General features: G+C 41.9%; 1 protein-coding gene across 3 annotated transcripts in view; it reads left to right on the top strand.

The window, feature by feature from the left end:
• STIM2 (stromal interaction molecule 2) overlaps positions 1-26,469 on the top strand; it is a 93,059-nt gene that overhangs the window by 29,611 nt on the left and 36,979 nt on the right. For 2 of the 3 annotated variants that reach the window (XM_083367900.1, XM_083367898.1), the window contains exon 2: positions 26,180-26,310. The exons of the other annotated variant lie outside the window; for it this stretch is intronic. In XM_083367900.1, coding sequence (XP_083224026.1) covers positions 26,180-26,310 — 131 coding nt within the window. The remainder of the gene's footprint in view (positions 1-26,179; positions 26,311-26,469) is intronic. 3 annotated transcript variants of the gene reach the window in all.

Raw genomic sequence — 26,469 nt, 5'->3', positions numbered from 1 at the left:
TTCTTTTTGTTTCTTTATGAGAGGTTAAGAAATAAACCCACAACAAAAACATATGCTAGCCTCTCTTTCTCTAAGTTGCTAATAAATACTTTTGGCAAACAGTCCAAGATCAGGTCATGTGTTCTGGATTATTAAAAGGAATGTAGATACCAGTCTCTTAAATTTCATTTGCTTAAATCTTTATTCAGCAAGAAAGCAATTAAAAGTGTTTGTAAAGAACAACAACGAACATAGTGTTCCTTTATGAAGCTTAATTTGTGCAGTTTAGATGGAGGTCGATTAAATCCTTTTGATTTTGAATTTTAAGTGGGTTGGGTTATTATTATTTTTTTGAATCCTGGCAAAACTTACAACAGAGAGATGGTAAATGGCATGAAACGTTAAAATGACACTTGATCTTGAATTTGCATTGAATTAACAATGTGTGAAAAATTAACATGGTATTCTTAGAATGCACATCGTTGATGAATACAATTGTTAATTTTATAGCATTAGCTATAGGACTTATTATCTTAATTGATGCAAGTTCTGTTAAACTTCAAATGTTGGGATTGCAGTCATAACATAATCTAGTTTCTAAACCCGTGTAAAGATGCAATTGCTTTTTGTAAAACCTAGATCAGTGGTGGTGAACCTATGGCATGCATGCCAGAGGAGGCACTCGGAGCCCTCTCGGTGGGCATGCGAGCCTCGCTCTTTGGCTAGGTCTTCGCAGGAAAAAGCCATTTCTCCAGCCCCTTCCTAGCCAAAACAAGCCTCCGGAGCATGCACGCTGTTTTCAGCTTTGAATTATATCAAATCTGACACCAGAAACAGACTAACAGATGACCTGAGTGCTGTATGCGTTGCTCTCAAACTTACAAAGTATGAGCCAAGGTTAGACAAATTATCAGCATGCATACAACAGCAAAAATCACATTAATTAGTCAAAAGCATCCCAAATGCAAAGTTTTACCTTTCAGTAAAAAATTATTTGTATCATTGAAAGCTTTGTTATTGTGTTTTTCTTTTAAGACAAAAGATGTTAATGTATGAGTTGTTTTTTCTAAACTAAGACCTCAGTATTCAGATTAAATTGCCATGTTGGCACTTTGCGATAAATAAGTGGGTTTTGGGTTGCAGTTTGGGCACCCGGTCTCTAAAAGGTTCGCCATCACTGACCTAGATGAATCATTATGTTTACATAAAGCGCAAGGGTTTAAAACTAAGCAAGTTTACTTACTGGAATGTTTAAAAAATATTATGGTATTAAAATGAAAAAAAAAACTTCTTTTCATTACAGTTTATTTACCCTGGTAATGAGGTGTGGCTTGGCTTTTTCGCTCTTATTGTTGCACGCATTCAGTTTCCTCCTGTGCAAATATATAATGAGAATTGGTCATTGTTTGTAAAAGGAATAAGAACAAGGATAGAGAAATGTCCACACGGGGAACAGTTAATGAGTGGTGGACAGCCAACCCCCCCTTTTCTAAATCATGCTGCACAGATTGCTAAAGAGACATTGTCCCTGACTAAAATATAGAGTTGTCTACTCCGGGGAACCTTTGTGTATTTGTGAAAGCTTGATTGTGAGATAGAGCAGGGGTCCCCAACCCCCGGTCCGTGGACCAGTACCGGGCCATGGCAAGCCAGCAACTGGTCCGCACAAACAAGCAAAGCCCCATCTGCAGGATGCAGGCAGCACCCAAAACTACAGCCCCTCCGGTCCGTGGAAAATCCTCTTTCCACGGAACCGATCCCTGGTGCCCAAAAGGTTTGGGACCTCTGAGCTAGAGTCATATATATATATATATATATATATATATATATATATATATATATATATATATATATACATATATATATATATATATATATATACATATATATATATATATATATATATATATATATATATATATATATATATATATATATATATATGGATCCTTGGTTTTTCGGGTTTTTCCCCGCGTAGAACTAAAGGTGTAGGCGCAACGTTTCGACGAAATCCCATCCGTCATCATCAGGCTAGTGGTTTCTGCTTCCTTCTTCTGGGAGAAGTATGTGGCTGTTTATATATTTATATTTATATATATATATATATATATATATATATATATATATATATATATATATATATATATATATATATATATATATATATATATATATTGAATTCTGCATAGGTATATAATATCTGAACATTATTATTATTTGTTGTTATTATTGTAATTACATTATATAAATCATTCTGTTCATGTATGTGAAAGATGTTGCATAAGGTGGAGTTTGATCTATTTATTTTAATGCCTCTTCTTTCTGCTTGGATAAATATTCACGGTGGTTCGTGAATAAATATATTCATGTCAAATGTGTCTGAAACACTTGTTAGTTTCTTTCAATATCCTGTGGATTAATATACAAATAATGTACAAAATCTCAGCGCAAGTACTAATATTTAGATGCCCAAGGCTAATCGTCTCACTGTTAATAACAAATTCTTTTGAACATATCTTGCTAGAATGACAAAGACATTTCAAGTTTCCTTAATTATGAGTCTCTTCCGTACTTTTTTACATGTCTTTTTGATATGACTTACAAAATTTCTCGAGCTAATAGCCTGACAGCTAACTAGTTAGAAGTAGGCAAAACATATCTTTTTCTTTATTCAGTGGCTTAAAGCTTTATTTGGGGGGGGGTGTCACCTGATTTACTGATATGATACCTGTAAACCTAAGTAATAGACAATACACATCAAAAATAGACAAGAGATATCTATGTTTGCATTTCCTGGAGGAAGTTTTATGTCTCACGGTATTTAGTAAGAAGAAAGACTGAGGTGCCGTAACAAGCACACAGCTACTGTACAGGTAGTCCTCCACTTACAACAATTCGTTTAGCGACCGAAGTTACCTACCCTGAAAAAAATGACTTATGACACCGTTGCAGCTTCCCAGTGATCAAAATTCAGACGCTTGCCAGCTGACTCGTATTGAGGACGGTTGCAGCACCTGAGGGTCACGTGATCGATCCCCCGTTGCGACTTTCTGACGAGCGAAGTCAGCGGGGGAGCCAGCTTCACTTAACAAGCGTGTGAATAGCAACTGCAGTGATTCCCTTAATGACTGTGGCCAGATAGGTTGTAAAATGGGGCAAAACTCACTTCACTGTCTTGCTTAGCAACAGCAATTTTGGGCTCCAGTGTGGTTGAAAGTTGAGGACTACCTGTATATAAACGATGGATTATTGTGTACGTCAACAGAGGAAAGTGGTGATCCCTTGGAGAAAAAATGATCTCCAGCAGACCTGATGTGTAACATCCGCCCAGCTGAAGACCGATTTAGATCACTTACACCAGGAATAGGCAACCTTGGCTATTTTATGACTCGTGGACTTCAACTCCCAGAATTCCTGAGCCAGCATGTCTCAACTTGGAAACCTCTCCCTTTTCTCTCAGCGTGGCTGGCTCAGGAATTCTGGGAGTTGAAGTCCACGAGTCATAAAGCGGCCTAGGCCTCGGCCAGGGGTAGGCAACCCTTGGCTCTTTTATGACTCATGGACTTCAACTCCCAGAATTCCTGAGCCAGCATGGCTCAGCTTGGAAACCTCTCCCTTTTCTCTCAGCGTGGCTGGCTCAGGAATTCTGGGAGTTGAAGTCCACGAGTCATAAAGCGGCCTAGGCCTCGGCCAGGGGTAGGCAACCCTTGGCTCTTTTATGACTCGTGGACTTCAACTCCCAGAATTCCTGAGCCAACATGGTTCAGCTTGGAAACCTCTCCCTTTCCCCTCAGCATGGCTGGCTCAGGAATTCTGGGAGTTGAAGTCCACAAGTCATAAAAGAGCCAAGGTTGCCTACCCCTGACTTACACAGTAATCTTTATTGTTTTTTTTAAAAAACCACCTCAGTGGTATTCATACTGATCCGAAAGGGATTTGCAGATCCACGGAAGTATATGGTGTTGGCCAGGGCTTTTTTTGTCATAGAACGCTCAGAACGGAGTTCCGGCACCTTTTTTGGATGGAACCTTGTAGGGTAGGCAAGGTGGGTTGTGTGACATGTGTGAGTTCCAGCACCTTTTTTTTTTTAACAAAAAAAGCACTGGTGTTGGCATATACCAGTATCAACTATTCTTAGAGGCTCACATGGCATCACAGATTTGCAAGTGGTTTGAAAAGATCAGAATCAGAATCCGGATAGAACTGGAAGGGACCTTGAGGGTCTTCTAGTCCATCCCCCCCTGCTCAATCAGGAGATCCTATAGTACCATTTCAGACAAGTGACTGTCCAGTCTCTTCTTAAAAACCTCCAACGATGAAGCACCCGCAAGCCTTTTCCCTGGTTAATTGTCCTTTACATAAGGAAAAGCTCTCACGAGTAGTTACAGCTTTGGATGGAGATGACTTCCCAGTAATTTTTCACGGCCTGGTAACCTCCTGTTTGAATTGAGTTATTGTAGCATGTTACGTAAGGAGCTGTCTCTCTGGAAATGGCCCGGAAACTTCACTTCAAAACGCAGCAACTGTACGATCAGCTTTGAATGACTGATGCCATTATATATTATGTTAGCACATTGCCATCTGCAGCGGCTGGCAGTCATTTCTTTCGGGGACAATTCAGAATGTTGGCATTAACCTACTAAGCTCTCAGTGGCTTTAGGCCAGGCTCCTTGGATGTGTAGCTGCTCCAAAGCTGCTCTTCATCAGAGCTCCTTATCCAAGTAGCTTTTTAAAAGAAGCTCCACCGGGTGTGACCGTGAGTGGGATATCCGTGTTCATCTTCTGTCACCGTGCAATCTGTTACTACCTAGTAGTAACGGTGAGCTCAAGCTATCTTCCTGGGGTTTGGTTGGCAAATAAGACTGGAGGAGCCAACTCTGCGGGTGCTGCCTGAGTGTGGGAGGAAAGACAGGCTGTAAATCTAATAAAAGAGAAAATAAAACTACAGGCACTCCTTGACGTGGGACCACAATTGACCCCAGAGTTCCTGTCGTTCAGTGAGTTTTGCCCCATTTTACAACCTTTCCTGCCACAGTTGTTAAGGGAATCACTGCGGATGCTAAGGTAGTAATCCTCTTGTAACGTCAGTCTGGCTTCTCCCTTTGGCTTTGCTTGTCAGAAGATCACAAAAGGGGGATCACGTGACCCCAAGGATGATTAGGGGGGACTGAAGGCTAAAACACATGAAGAACAACGGTTGCAGGAATTGGGGACGCGGTGGCTCAGTGGGTTAGGACGCTGAGCTTGTCGATCAGATGGTCGGCAGTTTGGAGCACCTGTTACTCGTCCCAGCTTCTGCTAACCTAGCAGTTCGAAAGCACGTAAAAATGCAAGTAGAAAAATAGGGACCACTCCGGTGGGAAGGTAACAGCGTTCCGTGCGCCTTTGGCGTCTAGTCATGCCGGCCACATGACCACGGAGACGTCCTCGGACAAGCTCTGGCTCTTCAGCTTTAAAACGGAGATGAGCACCGGCCCCTAGAGTCGGAAACGACTAGCACGCATGTGCGGGGGAAACTTTACCTTATTCTGGTGAAAAGAAGGACTAAGTATGACATAATAGCGGTGTTCCAGTATTTAAGGGGCTGCCACAAAGAAGAAGGGTGTGTGTGTCAACCTAGTCTCCAAAGCACCCGAAGGCAAGACCAGAAACAATAGATGGAAACTAATCAAAGAGAGAAGCAACCTAGAACTAAGGAGACACTTCCTGACAGTGAGAACAATTCACCAGTGGAACCGGTTTGCCTTCAGAAGTTGTGGCTGCATTTCCTGGTCTGGTATCACCCATTCCTCTTATTTCCTGTGCTGGGAAAATATTTTTGGAAAGTCTACAACTGAGCCATAGAAGATGTTGAGATATTTTCTCTGGGTCTCTATAGATTCCAAACTTTGTCAGGGTAAAAATCTTTAGGTTCTCATAAAACAAAATAAATGGGGTTTCTTTTTTGCCTATCAAGGTTTTAGGTAATCTAATTCTAAAATTTATCTGTGTGTTTAGTGGGGGCCGTACGAATCATTTGAGCAAGATGCCCCAATTGTTATTGAAAGGTGCCTCTGGAGCTGTTTTTCACAGTTATGCAAGCCAGTTGAAGATGCTCCTACTTTAAGGTCTTTCCAAAGAAAATATTTCCATCAAGATAGCCAGGAAAGCAGATTTGGAGATGGAAAATACCCCACTAATCAATTATTACCCTCTTTAATATTTCTCATAATCTTTTAATTTTATGCTCCAGGTACAGCAATTAAAATATACAGGTAGCCTTTTCATACAACTATTCATTTAGTGATCATGCAAATTACAAGGGCGCTGAAAAAAGGGTCCTATGACCGTTTTTCACACTTACGACTGTTTCGTCCTCCCAGGGTCACGTGATCAAAATTCGGACACTTGACAACTGACTCAGATTTATGATGGTTGCAGTGTCCCGAGGTCATGTGATCACTTTTTGTGACCTGTAAAATTTCACAAGATGTTTCAGGCACCAAAATTCAAATGTACAGGAAATCAATTGGACTAGAAGACCTCAAAGCTTCTATTCTATTCTATTCTATTCTATTCTATTCTATTCTATTCTATTCTATTCTATTCTATTCTATTCTATTCTATTCTATTCTATTCTATTCTATTCTATTCTATTCTATTCTATTCTATTCTATTCTATTCTATTCTATTCTATTCTATTCTATTCTATTCTATTCCATTCCATTCCATCCCATCCCATCCCATCCCATCCCATCCCTATTCTATTCTATTCTATTCTATTCTATTCTATTCTATTCTATTCTATTCTATTCTATTCTATTCTATTCTATTCTATTCTATTCTATTCTATTCTATTCTATTCTATTCTATTCTTTTCTATTCTATTCTATTCTATTCTATTCTATTCTACTCTACTCTACTCTACTCTACTCTACTCTACTCTATTCTAATTCTAATTCTAATTCTAATTCTAATTCTAATTCTAATTCTTGTTCTGTTCTGTTCTATTCCGTTTCATTACATTCCATTCCATATTTTCTCCATTCTGTTCTATTCTATTCTATTCCATTCCATTCCATTCCATTCCATTCCATTCCATATTTTCTCTATTCTATTCTATTCTATTCTGTTCTGTTCTGTTCTGTTCTGTTCTGTTCTGTTCTGTTCTATTCCGTCCCATCCCATCCCATCCCATCCCATCCCTAACCCTAACCCTAACCCCTAACCCCTAAACCCTAAACCCTAACCCTAACCCTAACCCTAACCCTAAACCCTAAACCCTAACCCTAACCCTAACCCTAATAGATGGAAACTAATCAAGGAGAGAAGCAACCTAGAACTAAGGAGACACTTCCTGACAGTGAGAACAATTCACCAGTGGAACCGGTTTGCCTTCAGAAGTTGTGGCTGCATTTCCTGGTCTGGTATCACCCATTTCTCTTATTTCCTGTGCTGGGAAAATATTTTTGGAAAGTCTACAACTGAGCCATAGAAGATGTTGAGATATTTTCTCTGGGTCTCTATAGATTCCAAACTTTGTCAGGGTAAAAATCTTTAGGTTCTCATAAAACAAAATAAATGGGGTTTCTTTTTTGCCTATCAAGGTTTTAGGTAATCGAATTCTAAAATTTATCTGTGTGTTTAGTGGGGGCCGTACGAATCATTTGAGCAAGGTGCCCCACTTGTTATTGAAAGGTGCCTCTGGAGCTGTTTTTCACAGTTATGCAAGCCAGTTGAAGATGCTCCTACTTTAAGGTCTTTCCAAAGAAAATGTTTCCATCAAGATAGCCAGGAAAGCAGATTTGGAGATGGAAAATACCCCACTAATCAATTATTACCCTCTTTAATATTTCTCATAATCTCTTATTTTATGCTCCAGATACAGCAATTAAAATATACAGGTAGCCTTTTCATACAACTATTCATTTAGTGATCATGCAAATTACAAGGGCGCTGAAAAAAGGGTCCTATGACCATTTTTCACACTTACGACTGTTTCGTCCTCCCAGGGTCATGTGATCAAAATTCGGACACTTGACAACTGACTCAGATTTATGATGGTTGCAGTGTCCCGAGGTCATGTGATCACTTTTTGTGACCTGTAAAATTTCACAAGATGTTTCAGGCACCAAAATTCAAATGTACAGGAAATCAATTGGACTAGAAGACCTCAAAGCTTCACTTCACTTCTATCCTATCCTATCCTATCCTATCCTATCCTATCCTATCCTATCCTATCCTATCCTATCCTATCCTATCCTATCCTATCCTATCCTATCCTATCCTATCCTATTCATTTTCTCTCTCTTCTCTTCTCTTCTCTTCTCTTCTCTTCTCTTCTCTTCTCTTCTCTTCTCTTCTCTTTTCCCACATTCTATTCTATTCTATTCTATTCTATTCTATTCTATTCTATTCTATTCTATTCTATTCTATTCTATTCTATTCTATTCATTTTCTCTCTTCTCTTCTCTTCTCTTCTCTTCTCTTCTCTTCTCTTCTCTTCTCTTCTCTTCTCTTCTCTTCTCTTCTCTTCTCTTCTCTTCTCTTCTCTCTTCCCACATTCTATTCTATTCTATTCTATTCTATTCTATTCTATTCTATTCTATTCTATTCTATTCTATTCTATTCTATTCTATTCTATTCTATTCTATTCTATTCTATTCTATTCTATTCTATTCTATTCATTTTCTCTCTTCTCTTCTCTTCTCTTCTCTTCTCTTCTCTTCTCTTCTCTTCTCTTCTCTTCTCTTCTCTTCTCTTCTCTTTTCTCTTCCTCTATTCTATTCTATTCTATTCTATTCTATTCTATTCTATTCTATTCTATTCTATTCTATTCTATTCTATTCTATTCTATTCTATTCTATTCTATTCTATTCCTCTCCTCTCCTCTCCTCTCCTCTCCTCTCCTCTCCTCTCCTCTCCTCTCCTCTCCTCTCCTCTCCTCTCCTCTCCTCTCCTGTTCAATGAGTCTGATTTTCTTTGTTATGTAGCCTAATCTAACTTTTCAGGATTTCTTTTTCTTTTTAGTAATAGTTTGGATTTTTTTTGATGGTTTGCCATATTAGGAAAATCCTTGGGAATAAACAAAAGATCTATCTTAGTGCTATGGTAATTAGGATCAGATGGAAGAAAAGGGCGTAGTTTTATATCTGTGGTAGCCCCATCATACTAAGCATGCAGACACAAGAGTCTGGGTTTGCTCCTCCCCCACCCTCCTTTTTAGTTTTACAAGCAGGGCTTTTTTTGTCATAGAAGGCGCAGAACGGAGTTCCGGCACCTTTTTTGGATGGAACCTTGTAGGATAGGCAAGGCAGGTTGTATGACATGCGTGAGTTCCAGCACCTTTTTCTTTTACAAAAAAAGCACTGTTTACAAGTATTGTAGTTGAGAAGTTTTCTTTCCAAGCAGTTGAAAATAATACTTTCTTGAGATCTCAGTTATGATCTTGTTCTGGCCTTGGGTCTTTCATTAGTTCAGTGTAGAGGAAAGCCAGTGAAGCTAAAGACATATTGTTTCCTTGTTTGTATTTCCTGTATTTGACACTGCAGTCATTTCCAGTTGCTGTCATTAATCATATGCAGAAGAAATTTTCTCTTTCCTTAGAATTTGCTAGCTGGCGGGCCAAGTTTGTCCTCAAGCTCTTACAGGAATTTACATGACCATGCATATTAGAACCCCTTCAGTTTAGAAACATATACATTTTCAAATCTTGAAGCAATCAGAACAGAAAGTAGTTCACTAGTGTTTGCCTCTGATAATTGATAAATTTGACAAATAATATTAAGTTACATATTAAGTGCGTGAGTTAATTGAATGGAGGAAGGTACTTTTCACTGCATTGCAATGTATCATCCCTCGAGGGCCCTCTAAAGTTGAGGAGATGGCGGAACCTCCTAACTTGGAGATTCAGAAATTGGCCTTCCTAGTTGTTTCTGCTCCTTAAAGTCTCAATATTGCAATTTTACATTTATTCCTCTTTTTCAGCTTAAGTAGTCCCACATCTCTGGATGAGTCTGTTTGGCTGTTCTGTTTAGCGTGGGCAACCAACTATTTTCCAATGTGATGGGGAAATAAAACTAACCCCCCCCCCCCATAATAATGCGTTGAAGCTGAGGACTTGTTGTTTTAAAGCAGTGTTTCTGAACCTTGGCAACGTTAAGATGTGTGGACTTTCAACTCTCAGACTTTGCCAGACAGTTGACACATCCTAAAAGTTGCCAAGGTTCAAAAATACTGGTTTAAATCAAAATCGATAAAAGGTGCACCCATTGCTGCCCTATTGCCCTCAAATAATTGTCTGCAGAGCCCTTCCAAATTGTGTTTGTACATGTGCATGCATGTTTGTGTATTTTCCTGCATGCATATAATCATAGTTACGGTAACCCTTTATCCTAAGTATCAACAATTTTAGTAATTTATCATCTTCTCTTAAAATACAGCTAATGAGGTCTTCTTCACCCTATACCAGGGGTCGGCAACCTAAAAAAGAAAAAGAGCCACTGGGAACCGGTTCCATCACAAATTAAAAAAAGAGGGAGCCGCGTGCGTGTGTCCATGCACGCGCATGCGCAAAAAGGTTTTTTGCGCATGCGCGGACGCACGCGGCTGCCATTTTTTAAAAAATGAGATGGAACCGGTTCCCGGTTGCCTGATGGCGACGGCCCGTCTGCAAAGCTGCCGCTTTCGGCAGCTTTGCAGACGGGCCGTGGCAGCTTCCGCAAAGAGCGGCGCCCCTGCCCATTCCGAGAGGTGCGCGCGCACCTCTCCGAACGACCGGAGGTGCGCGCGTACCTCCGCGCGAATGGGCAGCGGTGCCGCTCTTTCAGGAAGCCCGCCGCGGCCCGTCTGTGAAGCTGCCGAAAGCGGCAGCTTAGCAGACGGGCCGCGGCAGCTTCCGCAAAGAGCGGCGCCCCTGCCCATTCCGAGAGGTGCGTGCGCACCTCTCCGAACGACCGGAGTTGCGCGCGCACCTCCGGTCGTTCGGAGAGGTGCGCGCGCACCTCTTGGAATGGGCAGGGTCGCCGCTCTTTGCGGAAGCTGCCGCGGCCCTTCTGCTAAGCTGCCGCTTTCGGCAGCTTCACAGACGGGCCGCGGCGGGCTTCCTGAAAGAGCGGCACCGCTGCCCATTCGCGCGGAGGTACGCGCGCACCTCCGGTCGTTCGGAGAGGTGCGCGCGCACCTCTCGGAATGGGCAGGGTCGCCGCTCTTTGCGGAAGCTGCCGCGGCCCTTCTGCTAAGCTGCCGCTTTCGGCAGCTTCACAGACGGGCCGCGGCGGGCTTCCTGAAAGAGTGGCACCGCTGCCCATTCGCGCGGAGGTACGCGCGCACCTCCGGTCGTTCGGAGAGGTGCGCGCGCACCTCTTGGAATGGGCAGGGTCGCCGCTCTTTGCGGAAGCTGCCGCGGCCCTTCTGCTAAGCTGCCGCTTTCGGCAGCTTCACAGACGGGCCGCGGCGGGCTTCCTGAAAGAGTGGCACCGCTGCCCATTCGCGCGGAGGTACGCGCGCACCTCCGGTCGTTCGGAGAGGTGCGCGCGCACCTCTCGGAATGGGCAGGGGCGCCGCTCTTTGCGGAAGCTGCCGCGGCCCGTCTGCTAAGCTGCCGCTTTCGGCAGCTTCACAGACGGGCCGCGGCGGGCTTCCTGAAAGAGCGGCACCGCTGCCCATTCGCGCAGAGGTACGCGCGCACCTCTCCAAAGGTTTGGGGAGGTGCGCGCGCACCTCCGCCCATTCGGGGAGGTGCGCGTGCACCTCTCCAAACGGGCGGTGCCACTCTCCATTTGGAGAGGTGCGCGCGCACCACTGCCCGTTGGAAGAGGTGCGCGCGCACCGGGCGGCTGGGAGCCGCAAGAGACGGCTCAAAGAGCCGCATGCGGCTCCGGAGCCGCAGGTTGCCGACCTGTGCCCTATACCATCTCTTATCTATAAACAAATTGATATTGTCATTTCAGCCCTGATGTCACCCAAAGTCCATTAAGAGATCAAATAAACCAACTTTCTATTCCTTCCTTTCATACTTAACAAACTTGATCTTTAGTTTTCAATCTTAAAACAATGTCCTAGAACTTAATTTGTTTTCATTTTTAATTTGTCCCTTTTCACAAGATTCTTCAAAGCTTATGTGTCTTTTGTAAAACCAATATGAGAAAATCAGGTGATTCTCTTAGTTTGTTATTTGTATATCCCTTTTAATTATTAAGATATCAACCTTTGGCATGTTTAGTGTAAGGCATTATTCTTGTAGCTTATCATTTTTAAATCAACTTTCAACTCAGTCTCGACCTTGTCAAGTAGAATTTGTTCCTCCTCCATAATATCTTTTAGAAACAGTCTATCCATATAGGCAGACACTACTAAAATCAACTGAGTCCATTGTTCAAAAATATCCTTCTATATAAAGGTAAAGGTAAAGGTTCCCCCGCACATGCGTGCTAGTCGTTTCTGACTCTAGGGGCTGGTGCTCATCTCCGTTTCAAAGCCGAAGAGCCAGCGCTTGTCCGAGGATGTCTCTGGTCATGTGGCCGGCATGACAAGATGCCAAAGGCGCACGGAACGCTGTTACCTTCCCACCATAGTGGTCCCTATTTTTCTACTTGCATTTTTACGTGCTTTCGAACTGCTAGGTTAGCAGAAGCTGGGACGAGTAACAGGTGCTCACTCTGCTACGCGGCACTCGGGATTCGACCCGCCAAACTGCCGACCATCTGATCGACAAGCTCAGCGTCCTAACCCACTGAGCCACTGCGTCCCTTTTATCCTTCTATATATTTAATGTTATAATATTTTACTTCATTCTGTAATTGTAAGTGTTCTTCTCCTTTAACTGTAACCTTTAGTTCCCTCTAGTGTCCAATAAATTTTTTTCTTATTAAGTTTTTTTTTTTTGTAAAAAATGTAAATAACAGCAATTTCTTGTGGGAAGAATTCTAATTAATTCCAAAATCTTATTTCCAATTTATCTGGATCCTTTGTTTGTTTGTAATTTTTTAAAACCCAAGTTTTATACACCCTTTTACAATTTATTTGCATTTTTTTTAAAGTTATAAATCTTGTAGTTGAAACTTCATTGAAACTTACCCCTTGAAATATCTGTGTACATGTGTATCTTTTCTGAAGAAATTGATTAATCATATACAAATGCTTGGATAAATTTGATGTATGAACTGACCCATTAATCAGTTCAGTTTTACAGAAACATTGGAGGTTCTTATAAAATAGCTGGGAATATAGTTCCCTATTTTATATAGCTTTTGTCCCAGCCATATTTTAGTTTAAGAAAGAATATATTTTTTAAGGAAGATATTGAGTCCAGGGGATACAAACAATTTAAATTTCCAAGCTTAAATTCACTGATCATTAAAAAAAAAAGAATTGTGCTATATAAATCAGTAGTTCCCAACCTTTTCTTCACCACGGACCCTCTTTAAATACCTTTTGTGGCCAAGGATCATGGCCACAGGCCACCAAGATTTACCTGAAGATTTAAATCGTAACATTTCTTCAAGCCTTTGCGTACCGCCATTAACAACATCACAGCCCCCCCGGGGGTCGTGGACCACAGGTTGAGAACCATTAATATAAATGATTCTAGTGCAGTTGAATTAGACTACACAACTGCCATTGTAATGGAACATACTATTGCTGTATTGGCGAATCTGTGGAATGCGTGCCACAGGTGGCACGCAGAGCCCTCTCTGTGTGCACGCACATTGTTGCTCCAGTCTTAGGCTTTCAGCTGGGTTTTATAAAACCTTTTTGCTTTAGGCCTCCACCGCCGTACGCCAAAAAAACCCAAGGTTCAATCAATCAATTTCAACTTCTCGTGGGGAAAAAGATCTCGCAAAGTTGGATTTGATTGATTGAACTTTTTAGTCCCACCCAGTCTGCCATTACCATTACAGCCACGCCCACCCAATGGGCCACACCCACCCAATGGGCCACACCCACCCAGCACCTGACGATACATAAGTGGGTTTTGGCTTGCAGTTTGGGCACTCGGTCTCTAAAAGGTTCGCCATCACTGTACTATTGTATTGATTTACTAGTTTCACTGTCGAGTACCAGAGCAAATGCAGGATAATAGCTTACAAGTTAGGACAAACTCTTATAAGTATTAAACCCTTTAATAAATTACTATAAGCAAAAACTTATCAGAATAGGCATTTCTTCCCATTCTCTTCTTGCTTTCACTTTTATTCTATCCCCTGTCACCCGCTGCTTCTCACATGTCTTTAAATCCATTCCGTTCTCCTTACATTCTTAAAAATTTTCACCAGCAGCACTACCCTGCAGATTTTTTTTCCAACATTTCTGAAACTCCTCAAAGTACCATTTCGGTCATCATCTTAATCACTTTCTGTTTCTTCTATCTATAATTAACGTGTCTCTTCATTGTCTGACCACCAATTTTCAGTCTGCCTCTCCATTCTTCTTCTTTAAAGATTATTTATTTATTTATTTATTTATTTATTTATTTATTTATTTATTTATTTATTTATTCGGTTTATATACTGCCCTACTCCCAAAGGACTCAGTGCGGTTTACAAGGCAAAATTTAAAAACAATACAATATAAAATTAAAATTAAATTAAATTTAAGTCTAGCCGCAAAAATTAAAATCACAATTTAAAAACATTAAACCCCTCAGTCCAGACCAGATAGCTCAAAGAGCCAGGGTTTTAGGTCCCCGCGAAATGAACGAAGGTCGGGGTCAGTCCGGAGTTCCGTTGGCAGTTGATTCCATAGGGTAGGCGTGCCCACAGAGAACGTCCTCCCCCTGGGGATCGCCCGTCGGCAATCCTTAACCGGTGGTACCCTGAGGAGGCCCTCCCTGTGGGAGCGCACAGGACGATGGGAAATTGATGCTGGCAGCAGGTGCTCCCTTAGATAATCCGGGCCCATGCCATTTAGGGCTTTATAGATCATCACCAGCACCTTGAATCTCACCTGGAGGGCAACTGGAAGCCAATACAGCTCATGGAGAAGAGGTGTTACATGGGAGTATCGGGAGACTCCCATCACAACTCGCGCGGCTGCATTCTGCACCAGCTGAAGCCTCCGAGTGGTCCTCAGGGGCAGCCCCATGTAGAGAGCATTGCAGTAGTCTATCCGGGAGGTCACAAGCGCATGGGTGACTGTGCATAGGGCATCTCGGTCCAGATAGGGCCGTAACTGGAGCACCAGGCAAACCTGGGCAAAATCCCCCCTGGCCACGACTCCTATATGATCTTCCAAACTGAGCCGTGAATCCAGGAGGACGCCCAAGTTGCGGGCCCTATCAACGGGGGGTAACACCTCACCCCCACATAGTTAATGATGGAAAAGATTGGTTAGTCTGAGATGCCGGTATGCACAGCCACTCAGTCTTGGCAGGATTGAGACGAAGCCTGTTTCTCCCCATCCAAACCCGGACCGCCTCCAGGCAATGGGACATCACGTCGAGGGCATCACTGGGTTGGTTCGGGGTGGAAAGAAAAAGCTGAGTATCATCAGCATACTGATGATACCCCACCCTGAAACCACGAATGAGCTCACCCAGCGGCTTCATATAGATGTTGAACAAGAGGGGAGAGAGGACCGACCCCTGAGGAACTCCACAAACGAGAGGCTTCGGGGCGGACCTCTGCCCTCCTGTCAACACCGACTGCGAGCGGCCCAGGAGGTAGGAGGAGAACCACTGTAAAACAGTGCTCCCAACCCCCTGAGACGTCGCAAGTTTCCTGAAGAATAAGCTAATACAGTGATGGCAAACCTTTTAGAGAATGAGTGCCCAAACTGCAACCCAAAACCCACTTACGTATTGTCGGGTGCTGAGTGGGTGTGGCCCATTGGGTGGGTGTGGCCCATTGGGTGGGTGTGGCTGCGACGGTAAAGGCAGACTGGGTGGGATTGAAAAGTTCAATCAATTCCAAATTTGCAAGATATTTTTTTCCCCGCGAGAAGTTGAAATTGATTGATTGAACCTTTTTTTTTTTTGCACATGTCAGTGGAGGCCTAAAGTAAAAAGGTTTTATAAAACCCAGCTGAAGGTATAGGACTGGGGCAACGGCGCGAGTGCCCACAGAGAGGGCTCTGCGTGCCACAGGTTTGCCACCATGGAGCTAATAGGATGGATTACCAGTCGTTTGGGGCGGTCATGATGTTGGAAATTTTTCTTTCATCTCTCCTTACTTTGTGTCAAGTGCCAGGGAAATTAGGAAATTCAGGCAGTTTAAATGAGTTATAAAGATTTATTGCAAGCTTAGCTCTCTATGAGAATCTGACCAACTAGCAGTCAAGGGAAATGAGCGGGAGATAAGAAAGACATTCAAGATTGGCTGGACTTAGAGGGCATGCTGGGACTTGTGACTTATGACACATTTGACCCCTCCCTCAGGCTCAGCTATACTTTGTCCTTGGGTTTTAGAATCTAAGATTTGTTTTCATGAAATTTAGTAGATCCTGTGGTTTCTTTCACACAATTAGCCCAGCACTCTGTGCCAATTCTACGTTTGGGAAACCGATAAGCTTGCACCGGGAAGTAAAAATCTCACCACTATTCTTTTTTGGCAAACAGCCCCTTAAAAGTCACGCTGCCCATGATCCAAGAGATAATAAAATAATTTTGCCACTCTGAACCATTTGGTATCATCAGCAAACATGGCCATCTCTGCTCAGCCCTAACTCGGCACGAATCCCAATGAGAATTGATCATTGATTCTCACCCTTCATATTTCTTTTTTATATACAGTTAATCGATGAAATTATCTATCCTCTTTTTTCTGTAGTAGCTGAATTCATATGGGGTTTGTGGAGGATGTTTTTTTTTTAAAAAAAAATTCAAGTGTGCGATGCCTTATTTGATAAAATCCTCCAAACTGTGTCAGAGAAGAACAGGCGGAGCTGGGAAGTGGTGGAGTTAAGCATGTCATTAGCTTAGAATCGTTACATTGACATAAACGACCCAAGTCCAATCTCTCTTGAATTGCGTTGATCCTTATCTGGTGCCAATTTCAGATTGAACTTTAATTGACCAGATTCTTGTGTCAAGGCATGAGCATGAACTGCAACATAGCACATGGTCCTAATCCTTTCGACCTGACAGGTAGCTAGTCAAGATCTTGCCTTTGCAGAAGAAATGTTGATTGCTTCTCATCAAGGCTCTTCTGGTATATTCGCCTCATTTCCTTGGAATAAGTATCAAGATCATGGGAAACATGGTCCTCTGTAACGTGATGTGTTTTGTCAAACAAATGTTGGATTTAGGGCAATTATGGAGCTGGGACTTAATGCTGATTCACCTTGTAGCTTCCTTCTTTCTTTTAGATAAGAAACTGAACAAATTTTATTCCAAATGGTTCTTCAGCTGTAGCTATTAACTAACAAGATTAACACATTAAAATGGTATTGTTGTGAATTCCCCCACTTTCTTGTAATTTGTAGGATTTTTTTTTTACTGTTAGTTACACCTGAAAAACAAATAGAATTCTAATGATAGCAGATGGCTGTAGTTGGTGCAGTGGAAACACTAGTAGTTAAGAGATTGCACTAAATCTCAGTCAAAATAAATTTAGATAGGGGCAGAATTTGTACCTGGTTAGGCTGTCCGCTCCTTATTTCTCACAAAATGGTTGGCCTCTGTTTTTCAATCTGGTTACTGTTATCCTTCCTCTTGACACATTCAGGAACTCGATCTGGCAAGAGTATCAAGTGTTTTCCCGGGGAACTGACACTGTTTTCCCTTCCCTTCTCTTAAAAAGAACTTCATAAAGAGTAAATGGAGATTTTTTTTTCCCCAGTACCTAATTAGAAATGAACTGTTTTAAATGAAAACTGGGCAAATTACAATAATCCTCATGAAATGATGCACAGTTTACAATAATCCTCATGAAATGATGCACAGTTTAACTTCATGCCTCAACCTGTGTAGCGTACTTGCTGTCGTGTGTACTTGTTAACAAGGATAAGGCTGGAGAATTTCCCCATTCCTCCAGTTTTAGTTTTGTTAGTTTTTAAAAGTGAAGATAAAGCTAGGCATTAGATTTTAGGCAGAATGTTTTCTTCATTTCTCCGTATTTGTAGGTTGTTTCGCCCCCCCCTCCCTTACCGTGCCTTTTGCATGCTGCCTTCCAAGTCGTTTATAATGTAAACTTATCAGCAGCCCCTTTATACTTTACTTTGTGGATATTTTTATTGCTTTGATGTCTTTTAAATTATTTTAGAATTTTAGAATTGTAAGCCACCCAGAGTCACTTGGGCAAGTTGGCTGGCTAGACAAATCGAACAAACAAATTCCCCAAAATTAAAATACAATGTTCCTGATAATTACAGATAAGCTTAATGAAAGCAAACATTGGTTTCTGAGTAACAGCACTTTGAATGGCATCCAAAAACATAATGGATTTTCTGTGTGTCTGTGTGTGTGTGTGTGTGTAAACATATATGGGAAAGGACTTCTATAATTCTTGGAGGTCTTCTAGTCCAACCCCCTGCTCACGCAGGAAACCCTATACCATTCCAGACAAATGGCTGTCCGGTCTGTTCATAAAAACGTCCAGTGTTGGAGCATTCACTGCTTCTGGAGGCAGGTTGTTCCACTGGTTAATTGTTCTCACTGTCAGGAAGTTTCTCCTTAGTTCCAGGTTGCTTCTCTCCTTGATTAGTTTCCATCCGTTGCTTCTTGTCCTGCCTTCAGGTGCTTTGGAGAACAGCTTGACTCCCTCTTCTTTGGGGCAGCCCCTGAGATATTGGGACACTGCTATCATGTCCCCCCTCGTCCTTCTCTTCATTAAAGTGGACATACCCAATTCCAGCAACCTCCAGTCCCCTGATCATCTTTGTTGCTCTTCTCTGCACTCTTTCTAGAGCCTCAACATCTTTTTTTACATCCTGTGGTCAAAACTGGATGCAGTATTCCAATTTGAGGCTATATGGTTAAAATGCCGGAGAACCTAGAAGATGAACCTTTGAGCTATGGACTAATTAGTGGGTGAATGTCTATGGAAGTTGTTGGAAGTCCAGTCCAAAGCTGGTGAATGTTTTAAAATCAGACAAGCACTTTGAGTTCAGCGTGGAAGTAAATAAATTAGTAACAAAACAATAAAAATGATTAAAAATAATTAAATAATTTAATTATTTAAATAATTAAATAATTTTAAATTGTTGTTTAAATAATTAAAACAACCCCATGTGTTCATATTTGTAGTTTCCTCATCAAGTAAGATTTAGGAGCCGATGAAGTTTTGCAAGATATTAAACAGTAGTTAGGGACGCGGTGGCTCAGTGGGTTAGGACGCTGAGCTTGTCGATCAGAAGGTCGGCAGTTTGGCGGGTCGAATCCCGAGTGCCGCGTAACAGAGTGAGCGCCTGTTACTCGTCCCAGCTTCTGCCCACCTAGCAGTTCGAAAGCATGTAAAAATGCAAGTAGAAAAATAGGGACCACTACGGTGGGAAGGTAACAGCGTTCCGTGCGCCTTTGGCGTCTAGTCATGCCGGCCACATGACCACGGAGACGTCCTCGGACAAACGCTGGCTCTTCGGCTATGAAACGGAGATGAGCACCGGCCCCTAGAGTCGGAAACGACTAGCACGCATGTGCGGGGGAACCTTTACCTTTTACCTTTAAACAGTAGTTAAGGGACGCGGTGGCTCAGTGGGTTAGGAGGCTGAGCTTGTCGATCAGAAGGTCGGCAGTTTGGCGGGTTGAATCCCGAGTGCCGCGTAGCAGAGTGAGCGCCTGTTACTCGTCCCAGCTTCTGCCAACCTAGCAGTTCGAAAGCACGTAAAAATGCAAGTAGAAAAATAGGGACCACTACGGTGGGAAGGTAACAGCGTTCCATGCGCCTTTGGCGTCTAGTCATGCCGGCCACATGACCACGGAGACGTCCTCGGACAAGCGCTGGCTCTTCGGCTTTGAAACGGAGATGAGCACCGGCCCCTAGAGTCGGAAACGACTAGGATGCATGTGCGGGGGAACCTTTACCTTTAAACAGTAGTTTGGTCTCGACTGCAATAGAACATGCCTCCATGTTGTCTTTCTTGAAGAGGTAGACTAACTGGCACATCCAAAAATTATTGTACCTTCATATAGTATAATTTTTAGATGGAGCTTTAAATTTCTTTTTTTAAATCCATCTCTGGATCTAAAGTAGAAAGCAATTTGTGTCATTTTGATAGCTAATGAACAAAAGTTAGCTAACCCCTGAGGCATCTTGGAATCTTGGTCCTCAAGAAAGCAGCGAAATCTGAGTCCCTGGCCTGAACCTTTTGAGTGACTCTTTGAAAGGTAGAGCGGAAAAAAAAGTGATACTGAATCCACGTGTTGCATAAGGTTTTTTTATTTTTAAATCTGCCCTCTAAAATCACAGACAGGATGTTGATACCCTGTGCTGGTAAAACATCCTGCACTATTTAGAAATAGAAAATGAATCAGGGGTTCCCGCAAGGCGCGTGATTACATGGAATAATGAATGTAAATCGATTCATTTTTGATACAATTCGCCCGATAACTTTTGCTCAAGGGCTAAGTTTGCTGGTTCATAAAAGCAGTGCTTTTTTTGTAAAAGAAAAAGGTGCCGGAACTCACACATGTCATACAAGCCGCTTTGCCTACCCTACAAGGTTCCATTCAAAAAAGGTGCCGGAACTCCATTCTGAGCGTTCTGTGACAAAAAAAGCCCTGCATAAAAGTGATCTTCATCTGCAATTTACACTGACCAAAACAAAAAATAAAGTGGGAAGAGGGAGGTTTCTTAGTAAAAGCGTAACTTCATTCAAAATTAAAAACAATGTGTGATTGTGGTTAGGAGAGCATTATTTATTTTATTTTAATTCCATTTATATCCCGCCCTTCTCCGAAGACTCAGGGCGGCTTACAAGCTTAGCAGTAGCCTTCCTTCTATGTATATGCCTGCTTATTGGGGCTTTCACACCCCCCCCCAAGCGGCATTATTACAAAGTCAGCTTAATTGCCCCCAACAATCTGGGTCCTCATTTTACCTACCTCGGAAGGATGGAAGGCTGAGTCAACCTTGAGCCTGGTGGGACTCGAACCTGCACTAATGGCAGGCAGCTGGTGTTACTTAAGGAGGAGTTAGCCCACTGCTCCACCAAGGCTACATTAGACGTTTCTCATGTCTTGTAAATAGAATAGAATAGAATAACAGAGATGGAAGGGACCTTGGAGGTCTTCTAGTCCAGCCCCCTGCTGAGGCAGGAAACCCTGTACCGTTTCAGACAAACAGCTGTCCAGTCTCTTCTTAAAAACTTCCAGTGTTGGAGCATTCACAGCTTCTGCGAATTGTTCTAACTGTCAGGAAGTTTCTCCTTAGTTCTAGGTTGCTTCTCTCTTTGGTTAGTTTCCATCCGTCGCTTCTCGTCCTGCCTTCGGGCGCTTTGGAGAACAGCTTGACTCCCTCTTCTTTGGGGCAGCCCCTGAGATATTGGAACACTACTATCATGTCCCCCTTCGTCCTTCTCTTCATTAAACTAGACATACCCAATTCCAGCAACCTTTCTTTATATGTTTTAGCCTCCAGTCCCCTAATCATCTTTGTTGCTCTTCTCTGCACTCTTTTTTATTTTATTCTCCAGTCCCCTGAATGAAGGATTTGATGAATGATGAATGATTTTTAGAAAAAGGAAAATGGATCCGATTCCAAGCAGTTCTGTCATCTCCTGCTCCTCGTGTGAAACAGGTATCCTAACACCTCTGCCTCTTTGTTGATTTGCATCTTCCCCCACCCCCCCACAAGCCAAAATATATATTATTATCTATATATCTTCATTTGAAATTTCTAATAATTAGTTTATGTGATGGGTTTTCCTTTGAAACGATACAGATGACTTACTTACAGCCAGATGCTGACATTATGGAATAGCTTATTTGATCTGTATTGTGCTCTCTTTTTAAAAAAAGCTGTTAAAATTATTTTGATAGGCATTTGAGCATTAAAGGTACAGTTGAACTATCTTTTAATTTAGGGATATTTTTATTGTTGGCTCCGGTTCTTAGTTTATAGACGATGGTTTTATTTAGGTTTTGTTTTCATATTCAATATATTATACTGTTGTCAATCATTTGGAGTCTTTGCAGTATGGCTAATATTCAAAAGTTTATACTAGTAAATATCTATCTTAAAGGATCTTGCTGTGTGCTGCTTGAAAGATTCTGTATTTTGTTTTCCTGAATTAGAAATAAAAAAATAATGAAGATTTTTGTTTCCTAAAGCAATAAATTGTATATCCAGAATGTGCCAGTATAGTTGGTGGGATTTGGGCAAGATAAATGTTGGTTCTCTAGATCAGACATGTCAAACACAAGGCCCGGGGGCCAGATCCGGCCCGCAAAGTGGTTTTATGCGGCCCGCGAAGCCATCCTGGAAACAGTGAGGGAACGGCCCCCACTGCCTTGGCCCTGGCCCAAAGACCCTCCTCCTGCCAGAGACCCTCAGATCTGTCCCACTCCTGCCCGGGCCCCCATAGGCACCCTTGATGCAAACCGATGTAGAGCTGGCCACGCCCACCCAGTAGGCCATACGCACTCTAGCCACGCCCACCCATTAGGCCACACCCACCCTGGCCACACCCACCCGGCCCCCTGAGGGCAACCGCAATGCTGATGCGGCCCTCAATGAAATTGAGTTTGACACCCCTGCTCTAGATAAATCGCCTCGGCTAACTTGCAAATACAGGTAGTCCTATATTTGGGGCCAAAATTTATGTTGCTCAGTGAAGCATTTGTTAAGTGAGTTTTGCCTCATTTTATGACCTTTCTTGCCACAGTTAACAACTGTCAATCATTACAGTTGTTAAGTTAGTAACACAACTGCTAAGAGAATCTGGCTTCCCCACTGACTTTGCTTTGTTAGAAAGTTAGAAAGGGGGGGGAATCACGTAACCGGGACACTGCAACCGTCATAAATACAATCAGTTGCCAAGTATCTGAATTTTGATCGTGTGGTTGGTTAAGGGGATGCTACAATGTTTGGAAGTGTGAACAATGGTCGCAAGTCCACTTTTTCCAGTGCCGTTGTAAATTTGAAAGGTCCCTAAATGAACCATTATAAGTCGAGGACTAGTGTTGATAAGATTGGAACACAATAGACTTTGTTGTGCTGGTAGCAAGCTGTCCCCCCCCCTCCCCAAAAGGGAACATGTTATTATTTTTTTATTTTTTTATTTATTAATTCCATTTATATCCCGCCCTTCTCCGAAGACTCAGGGCGGCTTACAAGCTTAGCAGTAGCCTTCATTCTATGTATATGCCTGCTTATTAGGGCTTTCACACACACACCCAAGCGGCATTATTACAAAGTCAGCTTAATTGCCCCCAAACAATCTGGGTCCTCATTTTACCTACCTCGGAAGGATGGAAGGCTGAGTCAACCTTGAGCCTGGTGGGACTCGAACCTGCACTAATTGCAGGCAGCTGGTGTTGCTTAAGGAGGCATTAGCCCACTGCTCCACCATTGATGAATGGATGTGAATTGAATACTCAACTGAACGATCAGCCCCAAAAGAAGGACATTTAGGTGGCTGGGTCATTTTGGGAGAACTGAAATGCAGGTCAATTGATACGAAACAAATCTCTGAAGGAAAAGTCAAATGGGTTGAGAGGAAGGGGAAGAGCAAGAACGTTGCAATGAAGGCATTTCATGAAATTGTCAAAAGAGAAAGCAATACATGTACAAAGGCTAAAAGGGCACTCCGTGAATCAGGGCACGAATGTGGCAAAATCAAAATCGTTTGCAGTGCCAGAAAGGCATCAAGAAGTATAGCGAACAGTGACGGTGTACTGTAAATTTCCTTTTCCTTTTGTTTTCCTTCCTCCCCCCCCCACATCCTCTTTGTTTTACATGTCTTCGTTCTGTATAGTTATCAAATTCATCTCTACCTGCTGGTGACCACAAGGACTGTCAGTGGCTTAAATAATAATAATAATAATTAATAATAATAATAATAATAATAATAATAATAATAATAATAATAATAATAATAATAATAATAATAATACGTTGGAAGGGACCTTGGAGGTCATCCAGTCCAACCCACTGCTAAGGCAGGAAACCCTATACCATTTCAGACAAATGGCTGTCCAGTCTCTTCTTAAAAACTTCCACTGTTGCAGCATTCACCGCTTCTGGAGGCAGGTTGTTCCACTGATTAATTGTTCTAACTGTCAGGAAATTTCTCCTTAGTTCCAGGTTGCTTCTCTCCTTGATTAGTTTCCATCCGTTGCTTCTTGTCCTGCTTTCAGCACTTTGGAGAATAGCTTGACTCCCTCTTCTTTGGGGCAGCCCCTGAGATATTGGAACACTGCTATCATGTCCCCCCTCACCCTTCTCTTCGTTAAACTACACATACCCAATTCCAGCAACCGTTCCCTATATGTTTGAGCCTCCAGTCCCCCAATCATCTTTGTTGCTCTTTTCTGTACTCTTTCTAGAGTCTCGACATCTTTTTTACATCGTGGTGACCAAAACTGGATGCAGTATTCCAGGTAGAAACACTTTAAAACATCAACATTTAAAACTACACACAATATACTTGCTACTTCTGTCTTTATGTTCTTTGTATAATATTGCTTACGGTGAAAAGAAATGGCATGGAGGGTGTGTGTGTGTGTGTATATGTGTGTGTGTGTAATGTGTATATCTATATATAATGTATACACACATACACATATATAGTGTGTGTATGTGTGTGTTTATATATATATACATATATATATATTTAGTGTGTGTATATATATGTATGTATGTATATGTGTGTGTATGTACAGTATATATATATATATATATATATATATATATATATATATATATATATATATATATATATATATATATATGTATATGTGTGTGTGTGTGTGTATTTGGGAATTCTGTTTACCTGTTGAGTATGCTAATACAAATAGAAGGGGCAGGGTAGAGAAAACTTGCAAATAAGTGATTTTTTGTGTGTGATGTTGATAATAAAGTTTGGGTCAAATGTTGGCAAAGGAGGAGAATGGAGTTAAAAAGTTGGGGGATTTGAGGAGCTACAATTTTGAGGAGAAAATTTGGGAAGACTGAGGGACCGAAATGAGGAAGAATGGGAATGGCGGCATTTGTGATTATATGAAGAAGAAGCAAGCAGAGTAGAAAAATGTAAAAAAGCAGTGTCTAGCTTTTATCATTTGTCCCTTCTTTTAGGATGAAAAGAAGGGTTGAGTGATACCTCTTCCACCAGACCTAGAACTTAAGCAGGCCTCTGATGAAATATATTACCCAGGAGTAAAATCAGTGGTGGGACCTGTTTCACCAAGTCTCAGTGGAGTACAGGAAAGAGTATGAATCTTGACTTGTGTTAAGGAATTTAGTTGTGCAGAGGTCTCCTTGCGCTACCAAAGAGTTGCACAGACAAGGAATGGTACTGAGAGCAGTAAAGTCACACAAGAATACACTGAGTTATAAAAACAAAAAGTAGTTTACTTTTGAGGTGGTGTAAGAACAAAAAATGCACAGTCAAAAATAAACAGTCCAGGTCATAAACAATAGCAACAGTCCAAGCTACAAAGTCTTCTTACCAGTCCAGAGGTCAATACACAGTTCAGGTTACAACAGTAGTAAACCAACAGCAGAGCAAAAACAGTAATAGAGATCAGTGAATTCAGAGAGAGAGAGAAGCTACGTTCCTAGCTTCCTCTTATGGCCATGAGAACACTTACACACCCATTGGCCAATTAACTTCTTAAAGACATAGCATTATGGTTAATATATTTTCAACCCAACACTGTAGGCTAACACCATATGCCTAACAACTTGGCTTGACATGGATTTGAATTAACCTCAAAATCCCCCCCCCCCTAGTTTTTAACATGATACGGAATGAGAAACAAGGCAGCGGATAGAATAAAATCGAAAGACTCAGCCAGGGCAACTCACAAACGTTACCGCGTATATGGATCCTGGAAGGGATGTGTTGCAACTGAATATTTGAATTTTAAAATGACCCTTTTCTGAACTTTCAAGATAGAATGAGAGTGTTTCCTGTCCCGTTTTCACACCGTTTCGGTTGGGAGTCAGGCATTAAAAATACTTGTGTTAGGCCTGGGATAGCCAAACTGACATAATAGACTATTAAAATTAGGTGTGCGGAGTGCCTCCATAACAGTGTTTTGCTTCCATCACTTCAGCTTGAAAGTGTAAAAGAATTAAGAATTGTTTGTGTGTGTGTGTGTGTGTGTTTTTTTCTCTTTTAGATTTTTGCCATTTACTGAGCCCGCCCTGTTTTACGGAGGAAGATAAATACAGCCTGGAAGCTCTCTGTACAATTCATAAACAGATGGATGATGACAAAGATGGCGGCATCGAAGTAGAGGAAAGTGATGAGGTTGGTATGGACATATGTTAGTTTTAGTGTTACGTGTTCCCATGTAAATGTACAGCTGTGCTATTTCACATCATCCTGGCAGATGAATTAGAAGAAAGAAAAAAAAAACCCCACACACCCTTCACTTGGCATTTTGGCGCATTCCCCAAGAATGCGGAT

This window comes from Vipera ursinii (genome assembly GCF_947247035.1).
Source record: "Vipera ursinii genome assembly, chromosome: 7".
Classification (NCBI taxonomy): Eukaryota; Metazoa; Chordata; class Lepidosauria; order Squamata; family Viperidae; genus Vipera; species Vipera ursinii.
The sequence above is the reverse complement of the archived record's forward strand: the minus strand, read 5'-3'. Positions and strand labels throughout refer to the sequence as shown.